Source organism: Ailuropoda melanoleuca, chromosome 15, assembly GCF_002007445.2.
Source record: "Ailuropoda melanoleuca isolate Jingjing chromosome 15, ASM200744v2, whole genome shotgun sequence".
In the NCBI taxonomy this organism is placed as follows: domain Eukaryota; kingdom Metazoa; phylum Chordata; class Mammalia; order Carnivora; family Ursidae; genus Ailuropoda; species Ailuropoda melanoleuca.
This window is the reverse complement of record NC_048232.1, coordinates 82,253,023-82,267,576: the sequence shown is the minus strand read 5'-3', so window position 1 is coordinate 82,267,576 and position 14,554 is coordinate 82,253,023. Positions and strand designations below refer to the sequence as shown.

Here is a 14,554-nt window from a genome sequence, read left to right as displayed (position 1 = left end):
GTCTGGATGCCCTGAGAGCAGGACTAGGGGGAACAGCTCCCCTCTGGGCAGAGACAGCAGAGCTTTCATCTGGAGTTCCAAAGGGTACCAGCCCAGTCCTGGGCCCACTTCTTTCTGCGGCCCTCCCATCCAGCGTTTCCCCAGCGGCGTGCGTGCCTGTGAGACTGCATCCCTCAGTGAAGGGGCTCCACGTGTCCCCCTTCTCCCCAGCAGCCATCAGGTCCGTGGGGACGCTCGCACCCCACTGGCCCAGCCCTGGTGGTGAGGCAGTCTTTAAGACCAGAACCACTCCCTTGCACCCCTCCCTGACCCAGAGCACCCCCAAACTGGAGCCACACGCGCACTTTTCAGACTTTGTAGCTGTTTTTATTATTAATATTATCTTTTCCTTTAAGCATCCCTTTAAGGGTGAAATGAAATCCAACCATTTACAGAGAAAATGATTTCAGAATGTACATATTGATTTTCCCTTACAAAAAAAATAATACTATTATCATTGGCATCCTTAAATTATACATTTCCCAGGGCCCTGTCTTCTGCTTGGAGAAGTCCCGTCTCCCCTCCCCACCTGTCACCTTTGCCCCCACAGCTCTCTCACATCCGCCCCTGCAAACCTGCCCTCAAGAACTGACATGACCTTGAGTGGGCTGAGCCTCCTGAGTCTAGAGGTCACAGGGCCAGTGGTTCCCAGGGAAAGACACCTGGTGATGGCGACAGGGCCAGCAGTGCACCCGCACTCCCATTCACAGTTTGGTTTCCTTTCATACTGGGGGAGTGGCCCAGGGATCCCCTGCCCCCCCAAATTCCCAGTGTATGGTATGAGTATAAGTGAAACTCTTCAACTCCACAGCTTGCCCCCCCTACCCGATGGCTGCCCTCTCCACCCAATGGCCAGGTCTCCCCATGGCAGTGACACGACCACGCTCTGGGTCTGAGAGGGAAGGGGGGGCCTGGCAGGTCTGAGCTCCCCCCTTCTCCTTCCCCTGCCCTGGAGCTGGTGAACTGGTGGCCAGGGACCCCCACCAGCCTGGGGAGGGTGCTTCCCAGAGCAGCTGAGGGTGCCAGGAGCAAGGGACGAGGAAGCCTGCCCTGGGCTGGGGCTGAGGCACGATTCAGAAGCCCCTAGAATGCTGGTCCAGGAGGTGAGCAAGGTGGCTGGAAAGGCAGGCCCTGGCCTGGGTGGGCCCAGAGCCACAGAGACATTCTGACCTCTTTTGCCACTTCTCAGCTCCAACAGGGACTGGGAGGGCAATTGCTGTAACTCCAAGGGAGGAGTTCCCTCGGGGCATGCCACAGACTCCCTTGGGGAGGCAGAGTGGAGGCCAGCGAGCCCCCTCCACCTGCTTCATGCCTGCCCACCGAGACTGCTCTGTGGCCAGCTCCCCAGGCCACGCCCACACAACATTTCCTTGGACAGAGCTATGGCAAGGGAGATACCCTTCTTTCCTGGCCCATCAGGAAACCCCAGTAAGACATCCAGAGAAAGTTCAGGCTGGAGGCTGGGTGGGATGGGATGGAAGGACGTGGCTGGGACCAAGATGGGCTGGGGAGGTAGTGAGCTCTCAGCTGTTCAGCCCTCAGGTCAGGAGGATTCTCCTTCCTTGGACTGAAAGACGGACAGACAGACCCCGCACCCCCTTTAGCCTTGCTTTCTAGGCTCCCCAAGGGCTTTCTGCCTCAGTCACTTTGGGAGAGCCATAAGGAGGTGTGGCCACAGGCTCCAGGTCCTGGGGAAGGGGAGGCCTGGGCCCTGCCCCCACATTCATACATTAGCATATATTTACAGGGACACCCCAATACAGACATGTACAAGTACACACCAAGCATGCACACATGCCCATAAATACACACGCACACACGCACAAACATGTACCGTTCCACGGGCAGCCTCTGCATCCTGGCATCACTGGGTGAACATCTACGGGGCCTTGGGAGGGGGCTGTGTCACCCCCTCCTACAACTACAGGCTCTAATTGCCCTCCAACCCTGGGCTGGCAGTGAGTGGGGACACGAGCGGGTGCTTCTAAGAGCTCTGAACGTGAGAGTAGGATCCTAGGACTGCGTTAGTCATTCCTATACTCTCTCCCCATCCCCCTTCCTCTGTGCCAGAGATGCTCCTTGTCTCCTGTCTCCATTCTCTCCCCCTTCCTTTACTAAGAGAACTCTCAAGCTGAGGCCGGGCATGTGGCTGAAGACTACCTTTCCCAGCTTCCCTTGCAGCTAGTTGTGGCCATGTGACTAAGACCTGGCCAGTGAGATGCGATCAGAAGTGACCATGCCATTTCCAGCTCACGCCCTTAACAGGAAAGGGCATGTGCTTCTCTTGCCGTTCTCTGCTTCCCCTGGGCTGGGATGCACATGTGATGGTGGGAGCTGAAGCAACCACTCTAACCAGAATCAGACGGTGCATGTGAAGGAAAGCAGAGCTGCCTTACTGGATCTGGACCATCCCTCTCTTAACAGTTAGGCTAGAAACAAGCCTGTCTTGCTTAAACCACTGTATTTTGGGGTCTCAATTAAAGCAGCTTAGAATCTAACCAATATATCCTCTGCCCTCACGAGGCAAAGAGGAATGAGACGACATACAGTTGGCCTTCAAGTCCCTCTGGGCCCAGGGCAGCCCCCTGGGCCCTTCCCGGTTCTAGCAGCCCCAAGGAGGGGCACAAGGGTGACTCGACCAGAGATGGTGGGGAGCTGCGGCTGTGGGTTTCAGTGGGAAGGGGTGATGGTGAACTGCCTCCTCCCCCACACCCCTCCCAGGCCCGACCTACTAGGCTGTCTGATGGTCCAGCCTCGGGCTCCCACCCCACCCTGAGAACTGGACTCTTGGCCTTGCAAGGGCTGAGTGGGCAGCCCACAAGACAGCAATATAAAAAGAAAGAAGGAATGTCAAGGCCAGGTTTGGAACCAAAAGGAAGACTCCTTGGGCTTCCACAGACCCCCGCCTACCCCACAGGTGCCATCCAGCACAGGGGTGGCCCATGGGACAGAGCTCTCAGCTCCCTCTGGCTCAGCTCTTCTGAGGACACCGCAAGTCTTCCCAGCTGGCTGCTGTTTTTCATCCCCTCCCACCCCGGTGTCCCCTTTTCCTCCTGGACCCAACAGCATCTATTTACAGAGCCCCAGGACCTCCTGGCACGTCCACTTTTCCGCCACAGGTCCAAAGCCCCAGGAGGCCAAATGGTAGGTTTCTTCCTGGCAGGGTCCGCAGCTCCCCCCTGGTGGCCCTGGGGAGCTCCTGCAGGTTCCCTTCCCCACCCTGCCCGCCCTCCCTCGCTATCCAGGAACCATCATGCACTCCCGGCTGGCACCTCCCAGCCACAGGGCTCTTGGTGGACTGAAGGGCTGGACTCCCCTCTCCTGATGAGGAAGGATGTTTTGTGAGCTCACAGGCCTGACCCTTGATTCACAAGGGCCCAAGTAGGGAAGACTCCTCCACCCATGCACTCCTGGTCTTCTCAAGAACCAGCCAGACGGCAGAGGGAGGCAGGAAAATATCAGGAGGGGCAGCCGCCACCTCCCACCCTGCCACTGGCCCTCTAAGCTCATGCAGCCTTAGCCCTCGACCACATCCAATTTGCCCCTGGCAGGTGGCCTTCCCTCGGGAGCCCTGTTCCGCCGCCCACCTTCCACTGTGCTCTTGGGCTCCTGGTAGGGGTTGTCCAGCAGGTAACGGAACTGGGCGTAGTTGCTGAGCAGGTACTTAGGGGCGTACATGTGTTCGCTGGGGTCGGCTGGCGGGTACTCCTGCTGCGTGCCGTCAAACCAGCCCCCGGTGCGGATCAAGCTCCGGATGTAGTTGAGGTCCCGCTTGTCCTCGTAGTCCCCCCAGCGGGGGAAGTCACCGTTCTGGGCGGACACGAGCTTGAAGTAGATGCCCTCAGGCGTGAAGCACCAGGAGCAGTGCCAGCCGGCGAAGTGCAGGGGGCTGCCGAGCGACCACTGCACCAGGATGTGGCCGGTGCGGTTCTCGTACTGGCGGAAGTTGGGCATGGTGTAGTACTGGCGGCGGCGCAGGCGGATGCCGTCCAGCCCGTACACCGTCTGCAGCATGTCCACCGTGCAGCCCGACACCACCTCCAGCGTGCCAGGCTGCTTCCAGAAGAAGCCGTACAGCGACTTGCGCATGTGGAAGGCGAAGGGCTCCGTCCAGCCGTCGTAGAGCTTGAGGAAGAGCACGCCGTCGCGCGCCGGGATCTCGTCGGCGTCGTCGATGATGAAGACGTCGTCGGGCCGCAGGTTGCGCAGGCGCGACACGCCGTCCTGCGTCAGGAAGGTGCGCAGGTAGTCGTCGGCGATCCAGCCGTCCTGCCGCCCGCCCAGCGGGAAGTGGTCCAGGAAGACGTAGAGCACCTTGTGCCGGATGTACTCGAACGTGCCGTTGGTCAGCATCTCGCGGAACTTGAGCGGCCGCGGCTCCCCGTACGCCGTGAAGTTGGACTCGCACACCACGAACGCGTCCACCACGTCGCCCAGCTCGTGGAAGCGCACGTCCAGCAGGTCGAACTCGTGGTTGATGTTGATGGCGTTGATGACCCGCCGCGGCACCTCGCGGGGCACCAAGCGCTCCTTGGTGGGCAGGTTGGAGTACTGCACCACGGTGGGCACGCCGCAGCTGGGCCCGTGCCAGCCCGGGAGGCACACGCACTCCACCCACTTGCGCCGCGGGCCGCGGGCCCCCGGGCGCTCGCGGGCGCTCAGCATGCCGGGCCGGGCCCCGGGCCGATGAGTCGTCGGCGCCCTCGGCCTTCTCCTCGGGCCGCCCCGAGGGGGGCTTCTCCAGCATCTTGGTGCCTGGTTTGAAGCATACGCCTCCCGCCTTGGTGCGGATGAAATACTCCGTGGTGTCCTCGGGCAGCACGAAGTCCATCCGGTGGAGTTCCTCGCCGGCCTTGCTTGGGGACAGCGGCTGGAGCAGGGGCGAGTGGGAATAGAGTGGCGTTCGCAGCAGGTCGGGGCTGCCCGGCTCCGGGCTGGCCTGGGGCGTGACGGGGGCATTGTTCCAGAAGAAGCTGGACACGAGGTTCGGGCTGAGGGAGGCCAGTTCTCGGGGGAAGGTGACATAGGACAGGGTCTTAAAGAAGTGCAGGAAGGAGATGAGGCACAGGCCGGCCATACAGAACACGAGAAAGAGCTTGTAACGTCTCATCTTCATCCTGCAGTAGAGAGGGACAGGGCACAGCGGTCAGGGCTCCGCAGACCCAGGTGCGCAGAGCCGGAGGGCCCTCTCCTGAGAGAGGGAACCTGAGGAGGCCTTTGCCACCACCATGTCTGCGAACGTCCTGGCCAGGGCCTGGCACCCCTGCAGGAGGTCACCTCCTGGCCCCCGGAGCCCAGCCTGTGAGTCCAACTTGCTGTAGCAAGTACCCCTGGAAGGCGAGGCATCAAGGAAATTCCCCTCCTGGCTCAGGTCATCCTCTTCCCTGTTCCCGCAGCCCTTCCCTTCAGAGAGGACCAGGTCACCACACCACCCCCTCTGCAGCCTGCTCTCCACCTGGCCTGCTTACCCGGCCCAGACCGGCTTCGGCTTCATCGCTAGACTTTGGTCCAGGAACAACGCAGCCTGGGAAAAGCCCAGCTCCGCAGTGCAGAACGTGCCCCAAGGGAGGGGCAGAGTGGGCTGCAGGCTGCGGACACGGGTAACCCTCCACGCCCTTCCCAGGGTGCTTTCCTCTTTTCTTTTCTTTTTTCTTTCTTTCCTCCCTTCCTTCCTTCCTTTCCTTCTTTCTCTCTCTCTCCCCCCGCCCTTTCGTGGATATGTGGACAAATCTTTTTTTAAGATTTTATTTATTGCGGCACCTGAGTGGCTCAGTTCTTAAGCGTCTGCCTTCGGCCCAGGGCGTGATCCCAGAGTCCTGGGATCGAGCCCCACATCAGGCTCCTCCGCTGGGAGCCTGCTGCTTCCTCTCCCACTCCCCCTGCTTGTGTTCCCCCTCTTGCTGGCTGTCTTTCTCTCTCTCTCAGATAAATAAACAAAATCTTAAAAAAGATTTTATTTATTTATCTGAGAGACAGTGAGAGCACATGAGTAGGGGGGAGGGGCAGATGGAGAAGCAGAGTCCCCGCTGAGAAGGGAGCCCAATGTGGGGCTCTACCCCAGGACCCCAGGATCATGACCCAAGCCAAAGGCAGATGCCCAGCCGAGCCACCATATGCCCTTGACAAATCTTTTAAATTCCCACTGAAAAAATTCACAGGTCTCAAGGAAATCCATTTAATTCTAACATATTTAAAAGAATACATAAGAGTTCCCCTTCATCACCTCTTTACCAGAGCGATCTCCAGGCATAAACAGTTTGATCTGCTTGAGGCGTGTTGCTGGGTTTATATGCAATATTTCTGTTGATTTCATATTTTTCATAAATATCATATTGGACATTAGGTATAATCAAGTTGTTTTCCTCAATCAATGATAAAGAGATGTTCACATCAGTAGTAATAAATCCACCATTTCCTTTTAAATCCCACACACTATTCCATGGTTATTTTGAATGTATCACTCTCTACTCATGAGTGACTCCTGAGTATAACCATTCTTTCTATTCACTTACACAGTTCCATTTACCAATTAGCTTATAGCTTATAGCTGTGGGATGTTTTCCAATTTAAGTAAACTTTCTATTGTAGGGTATTTGTAGCGTCTCGGAAAAGTTGCAAAGGCAGAACCCCGGTTCCCTCACACTCTTCGCTCGGTCTCCCCCACGGCTGATGTCTTACACCACCACAGTACATTTGTCATAACTGGAACCTTGCTGCCATACTCTCCCATCCACTTCCTAACTCCGAGGACAGCAGGGGAGAGTGGAAAGATGCGCACTTGGCTTCAAACTTCTGTGACCTTAAGCAAGGCTCCTCGCCATTCTAAACCTCGTCTCTACACCTGTGAAATGGGTATCATGTTTCCGGTGGGCAGCAGTGCTCAATAAACTTCCATCCTTTCAAGGCTGGAAGATTCGAACATAATTTTCTCTAAGCTATGTGGTCACAAGGCACAGAATCACGAAACGTCTGATCTAGAACAAAGTTTAAGAACCACCTCCTCCAACCTTTTAATTTTACAGAGGAGGAAACCCGGACCCAGGGGGCTTCAGGGACCTGCTTGATGTTACCAAGCTGGGGCAGGAACCTGGGTGGCTTGACTCCTGTGCTCCACCCCCTTCCCTGCCTGACGATGGTGAGGAGTCCCGAGCAACGTGGTGAGGAACAGCGGAGTCGCCGCCAAGCCCACTGGCCAGGGTACTTGCACTACCAGGTCCAAGGGACCCACCTCCTCCAGTCTGAATGCCCAGTACTCCTGGAGCCTGCCCGAGGGTGGCTGGCACAGCTGACTGCCGGCAAGCAGGCAGGACAATGGGGGGCTGGGGGTCTGGCCTCTGCTAAACGTCAGCTGTTGGGGGGGGTGGCGCTTGTCTCCACCGGCTTTGGGGAAGGCGGGAGGGAGGGGCTGCTCCTCTCCCTATAATGGGTCCCAGCCCTACTCTGCCAAAGTGAGACCAGACAGACCAGGCCAGTGGGGTGAGTGGCGGGGCAACGGGGTGAGGCTCAATAAAGATGGGTAGATAGGACTTCCTGCTGTGGCAGAGACCAGGCATCAGCAACACTGCAGACAAAGGTCAGCACAGCAGAAGCAGAAGCTTCCAGACTGACCCGCCAGAGGGCCCTGAGGACTTAGAAAGGCAGCCCTGATCCTTCTGGCAGCCTCTTTTTTCCCCACTTGGAACCTGCCCCTGTGGAGCACACCCCAATTCTGGCCGTCGTTAGGCTGAACCGGCCCGTGAGCGGTGGAGGGCAGGGCCAGGCTGCCGCTGCCACTCATTCCCCGAGCAGCAGTGGCCCTGCTGAGTGTGAAGGGCCCCTACCAGGGTCACCCTGACCCAGCTGCCCCTTGGTTTCCCAAGCAGGCTGGCTTTCAGGATCTGGTTACACCTGGCCACATGTGCCCTTCGGAGGACAGACTCACCAGTGCCCGGGATCCCCCTTTCACTGGAGCTTTCCGAGTGAGGCCCTTTGATGAGGCCGGAGCCTGGCTGGCTGCAGACTATCAAGGAAGTGTGTGTGGCTCCCTCACCACTGCTCAGGCAACGCCGAAACACAAGGGGGTCGGCTGGGAGAAACTCAGTGCCTCCCAGACCAGATTTTCTGGGACACCGTCACTTCGAGCTTCACTCTTACTCCTCTGGGCCTGATCCCTTTTTATCTTATCTTCATGTATTTTAGTAAGTGCTTGAAATACTTTTTTTCTGACTGAGTGGCATCTAAATAGGAAACTGAGTAAGCAAAGCGTTGGCTCCTGAGGTCTCATGCAAATCTCACCCACCTGGGAGGTTAGTGCAACCACCCATTTTACAGACGGGGAAATGGAGACTCAGAAAGATGACGAGACTTTTCCCAAAGGCTATGAGGATAGTTCTGTTCCCGTACCAGCACCGCCCCTCTCCTTACAGCTGAGATGCATCCCTCCGTGTGGCCCCGCTGTGCGCTAAATCTGAGGAACCGAATCAGGCCCCAGGTGGCAGTTTCTATCTACCGCCATGATAAAGCTTCGCGGAGAACCCATCAGGTGTAACAATAAAGCTCACGGTCATTGACGCTTACAAGCCACTGACTGTCCCAAGCACGTGCCACACTAGACCTCACTGGATCCTCTCAACACGAAGCAGGTACCACTGTCATCCCCATCTTACAGATGAAAACACCGAGGCCAGAAAGATGATATAACTTGCCCAGCGTCACACAATTAGTAAGGGTCAGACTCTGTGGGGTCCACAATGGGCTTTCCCCCACTGGCAAACCTGTCCTGAGCCCCTCCGTGTGCCATGTTCAACCCAAGCAGGGTGACACCCACGAAGAGTCTACTGGTGACCAGGGAAGACAACCCAGAGGATGGAACAGCCACCATCACATTTGACCCACACAACACCCCACAGGGCACCCACCTGACCCGTATCATCCACTCACGCAGCAACTTATCAAGTGTCCGCTGTGTGCCAGGCACTGCGCCAGGCCCTGGGAGCCCAGCAGACAAGGCAGACAAGGACTCCCGCTTCTGTGCAGCACACACGGGGGGGAGGGGGACAAGGGACTGCAATAAACTAGAAATCAATGAGTCAAGTAGCACTGCACATTAGAAAAAGTCATGCTCCAGAGAAAAAGCTGGGTAAAGGCTAGGAGGCGGAGTGGGTTCAGTGACAAACAGGGTGCTCAGTGCAGGCCTCCCTGAGAAGACGGAGACTGGAAGACAACGAGGGGGCAGAGGAAGAAGGTTCTGGGCATAAGGAACAGCCGGCGCTCAGGAGGAAGACAGACGGGACAGGCCCAGATCACGCAGATCCTGGGGCCACAGCAGCAAACGTGGCTTTCACAGGAGGATTCTGGGCAGAGGAGGAACATGACCAGACTCTGGTCTGCACAGACTCACTCGGGCTGCTCTGTGGAGAGTACACGGTTGCCTGCAGGGCGGAGCAGGGAGCGCGGCGAGGAGGCCCCAGCACCGTCCAGGTGTGGCAGGGGAGGCTTGAAGCACAGTGGGAGGGGATGCAGAAAGTGCTCAGGTTCTGTTGGATTTGCTCAAGGCCTGGACGTGAAGTGTGAGCAAGGAGTCAGGACCTAGAAGGATGGAGAAGCCTTTGACTTGGGTGGGGGCGGCCCCTCAGCAGCCCTTGTGGAGATGGTGAACGGCAGAGCTGGGCTTTGAGTCAGGCAGTCTCTGCGGGCCCTCGCTCTCACCCTCAAGCGGCGGCCCTCGCAGCAGGTGCAAACACTGAGGCTGCGTGAGGGGCGTGGCCACTCGCATCGCAGGCTAATGGCAGAGTCTGGCTGTTGACTTTGGTCTCTAGATCCAAATCTCATGTCCTTTCCACAGTACGCTTGGTCTAGAAGCTTCACGGGGTGGATGGGGGTGGGGTGAGCAATGCTTTGGCTCTGATATCCCCCTGTGGGCTCTGGGAGAAGGAGCTGGGTTGGAGGGCATTGGCCAGGTCACCATTCTCCACCCCCTACTCCTGCTTGCTGGCAAGCATTAGCTTGAGCCCCTCCGGGAACTCAGGACCCCAGGTCCTGGAGAAGCAAGTTTAGCTGAGGAAGGACTTGGGGTCTCTAATGAGCTGGCAGGGAGCGGTACACAGCAGGTGCTCAACAAAGAACCCTGCATTGCCCTGGGCCTCCTCAATGTGCTCGCCATCACTTCCAGGCACACAGCCTCTCGAACAAGATTCCAGATCCTGGCTCTGTCACCTCCTATCTGTGTAGCCTTAGGTAAGTTCACAACTTTCCTCCTTCTTTTCATCTATAAAACAAGGGTTCAATAATCCATGTAAAGAGCCTGGAGCATAGTGAGTACGAAATAAACTTCAACTCTTCTTACTCCTATTGCTGTATCCCAGCTTGGCAGAGAGAACCTTTGGGTGGGGGCGCAGCAGGAGTAAAGGCTTGGAGCTGAGCCCCTGGCAAAGCCTGGGCCTTGGTGGGTGCTGTCCTGTCTCAGAGGAGCAAGGAGCAGGGTGGGGGCTCAGCAAATGAAGCCTAGGCAGAACCCGAGCCTGATGGTGGAGGGGTGGGGAAGGGTGCCCTGCTTCTGGGGGCGCCGGGGAAAGGAGGAAGAACTTTCAGGCCCTCTAGGAGCCTCCCCAGCCCAATCCCCCCCCAACACACGTTCACCATGAGCTGTACCCAGCCTCAGGGGCCTGGGTCTCCTGCATGAACGTGGTGGGGGATGGGCGCTTCCTGGTAGCCAGGTGGGTACTTCCTGGTAGCCAGATACTCAGGGATGGGGGAGGCTAAGGCTGATCCTGACCCAGGATGGTGGCAGGATCAGCCCACACGGGGCTTCTTCTTCTTGTGCTGACTTGTGGCTGTGGCCATGTCCCAGAAAGTGCCCTTGGGCAGATTTTCTTCCTTCCCTACCTCTTCCTATTTCTTCCTTCTTCCCCTTGTGCCCTCTTTCTTTGGGCTCTGCTTTGAAGGTTGATTGGGTGAGAGAGGAAAGCAAATGAGCCCAAACCCGACAACCCATCCACGATCTCAGGGTCAGGGCTCAGGCTGAGTCCAGTGGGGGCTCTTGGCCAGAGAGGACAGGTGCTCCCTGGAGACCACAGGCTATGACTGTGAGCCTGGCCAGGCTGGCAGTAGCCTCGTGGATGCAGACACACCCTGACAGCTGTCAGAGTGACAAGAGGCTCCTGGGGAGCTCTCCATGGTCCTGAGCTAGGCTGCGCTGACCAGGGTCCTAGCTCAGCCCTGGGAATGCCCTCCACCAGCCTCTCACTGGCCCTGCCAGCCTCCTCCGTGGTTCTGTGGCTCATGTCCTAATGGTCACTTCCCCTGCCCACCATCTTCTGGCCCCATCCCCTGCCTGCCTCATGACACCTGATCCCTGGTGTCCTCCGTTCTGGAATAGCCATAGGGCACTCAACTCCTATACTGGGAGAAGGGATCAGCTGTGGTCTGTGTCTGGCAGCAAAGAGGTCAGGACGCTCTGGAAATGTCCGTGGGGGAAATCTTGGGAGGTTGCACAGCTCACCTTATCTCTACTCTTGGGCAGGAATTGGCCCATCTACAACTCCCAGCCTGGGAGCACCTTTGAATACACCCTCACTACCTCTCTCTCCATTAATTAGTTCATCTGCTTGGAAGGGAACCTTGATTCTGAGCTGAAGTCTGCCTCCCTGTGCTCACCTCCACCCCATTCCAGTCTTACCCTATATGACCCAAGGGCTCTGCCCATCTCCGTGAGGCAGGCAGGAGGTGTATCTTTGCAGCAAACTCTGCCTAAGACACAGGGTAGGCACAGTGGTTGCGATGTCAGATCTGAACACTGCCTCTGACCTTGGCAAGTTATCCTACCTTTCCCAGCCTCAGTTCTCCTTCTCTGTAAAATGGAGGTATAACAAATGAATTAATCCATGCAAAGGACTAGTAACTGTGCCTAAGCATATAGTAGGTGCTCAGTGAACATTGGCCTTCACTGGCATTAGAAGTCAGGAAGATTTGGTTTGAATCCCAGTGCTGTAATTTACTGTGTGCCCTCAAGCAAGTTACTTAGCCTCTCTGATCCTCAGTCTTAGACGCAAAAGGAAGATATCCTCTCCCTTGCAGTCCTGTGGGAGATCTGGATGAGCCATGGTATCCAAGCATCCTGCATGCAACCCAGCACTTGGTAGATGGCTCTAAAAAATGCGTTTCTTTCCTTCCATTTGCCTTTCCTGCCAGGCAACCAAAGGCAGATGACATGACTGAACACACCAGGCCTTGCAGCTGGCCCGCTTTGTTAAAGGACTCAGCCAATTGGAAGGCTGCTTACTACTGACAGGCACCCATCACCCTACAGGGCATTCTCAATGACTCATTTGGCTTTCAGAGCCCAGGGAATCTGGAGTCCCACAGAGGGTCCAGACTCTTTCCCAGGGTCTGGAGGGCCCAGGAGTGAGAATATTGTCCAAACTCTCACCCCAGGCCAGTGCCCCTGCCAAGTGCCCATCTGGCCTCTGCTTGTCCAAGTCTTAGCACCACCCATTCCAAGCATGTTGGGCTGGTCGAAATTCTTCCTCCTGTTGACCTAAATCAGCCTCCCTGGAGCTTCCACTACTGCTTCCGGGTCTTTCCCTGGGGTTAAGCAGAGCAAGTCAGCACCTGAGGAATCAGAAGCCTCTGAGGCTAAGTAAGGGTCCTTCTAATGTGAGGCTCCACGATCCCACATGGAGAGGCTCCACCATCCTACATGGAGAGGCGGCAGCTATGGAGTCTGACCAAGTCCAGAGTTCTGGCAAGATGAAAGAAACAACTGATGCTGTGTTTATTTCTTTAGCTCTCATCACTTTATTCATTCCTTCATCTCCTATCCATCAGGCAGAGCTCCATACAGGTCAAGCCTACACGCGGGGGTCACCGCCCAGCCAGTGCATCACCCAGGCTACTGGCGGACATGCCCCAAGAACCTGCAGTGTGCCAGGCACTGTCCCTGCACCAACTGGAGAAATTAGGGGCCCATTCCTGGGGCCCACCCTGGAGGAAGGTATGGGAGTTTCCATTTTGTAAACGAGGAAATGGACGCTTCAAGGTTAAGCTACTCGCTCAGCTACAGAGGGCTTGTGGGAATGAAGCAGATGGGAACCAAGATTCCCCAAACACCCCGCACCTGCCGACAGGTAGACCTGGGTTCCAGCAGGGCTGCAGATTTGGGGGTTCTGCCCCAGGCTAAACACAAATGGCCTGGCTGAGGGAGGGCCTGGTGCACCCTGACCCCCAGTGCCCAGGACTTCTACACCCTGGCAATCCCTCGAGAGAAGTCAGCTTAAAGGGCCAGCCCTGGCCAAGGACCCCAGCTGCCCAGTAACTGGAAAGTCCTGGCAAACCCTGTTCACCATGGGGCCGGTGGGGAGCTGCTGCTGCTCCCATCCACAGATAAGGAAACCAAGGCCCAAAGGAGAGGCACAGCTACACTGGGAGCCAGTTCTTAGACCAGCCAGATGGGGCACCCAGGCCACTCCCTGAGGCACAAGGATCTGGGCCCTACTCTTTCTGCTGGCTTAGCTCTAAGGCAGGGGCCTGGCTGAAGCTTCAGCGCAATGCCCATGCCCAGGAGCCCTTTCCATGGTGAGCCCCACCCCTCCCCCTCCCCCACAACCAGCCCAAGTGCCCTGGCCCTCTCTCCTTCCTCCAAACCCCTCCCAACTCCACCTGATTCCAGCCCCCTGCCAGCTGCCTGAGAACTTTCCCACAGAGTGGTTAGCATGTGCCTGAGAAAGTTGGTTCCCACCTGCCCTTAGCTCCCCACTGGCCCACCAAGGACATCAGCGTCTGGTCCCCAGAGGCCCATGGGTCGTGAAGATACAAACACTTCCACCAGCTCAGAAGGTTCTATTGGACAGTGCTGGAGGCTGACAGATTGGTTACGCTCAGGCATCACCCAATGGGGTGGCTGTGCTCAGAAGCCTGCAGTGGCTCCCACTGTCCAGCACAGAGGCTCATGGCTGTTGTGACACCTGCCTCCTGAGATCTGCCCCTACCTTGCCTCATTCATGTTAATATCACCACCACTCATCGCCACCACTCATCACGCGCTTAGATGTGCACCAGCTGTCGGCAATGTTTTACATACACTTGACCCTCCCAGCCATCCTTGGAGGTAGGACTTCTCATCCCCACTTTACAGATAAGGAAACTGAAGCTCAGAGGGCAAAGCAACCTCTGCTCACCTGTGCAAACCCACGCGGCAACCCCATCAGCCTGGGCCTGAGGGTAGCCAGTACCAGCTCCAAGCCCTACCCAGCAGCATGCTCCGGGATGGTGGGAACAGCTCAGCGGCGCTGTCCAACACACCAGCCGCTAGCCCCCCATGGCTACTGAGCACTTGATGTAGACTGGGAGACGGAGGAACTCATTTATAATTTCACTGAATTTGAATTCCAGTTTAATAGCCACACAGGCTAGCTGCTGCTGAACTGGAGCGCGCAGGTGCCGAAGGGACCAGGGAGGAGGGGGCAGGGAGGTGGGCTGACAGCCCCCTGCCCTGTGGGAATGGTGGGGCTGGGCTTGGGGGGGGGCAGCAGGAGCGGGG

At 57.1% G+C, this 14,554-nt stretch overlaps 1 protein-coding gene across 1 annotated transcript in view; it reads right to left on the bottom strand.

Moving 5' to 3' along the window:
* Positions 1 to 344: 344 nt before the first annotated feature.
* Positions 345 to 14,554, bottom strand: part of MGAT3 (beta-1,4-mannosyl-glycoprotein 4-beta-N-acetylglucosaminyltransferase) — a 31,642-nt gene continuing 17,432 nt past the window's right edge. The window contains 2 exon segments of the mRNA XM_019794480.2: positions 345 to 4,705; positions 4,707 to 5,156. Of these exon segments, the coding sequence (XP_019650039.2) occupies positions 3,556 to 4,705; positions 4,707 to 5,156 (1,600 nt within the window). The 3' untranslated portion in view covers positions 345 to 3,555.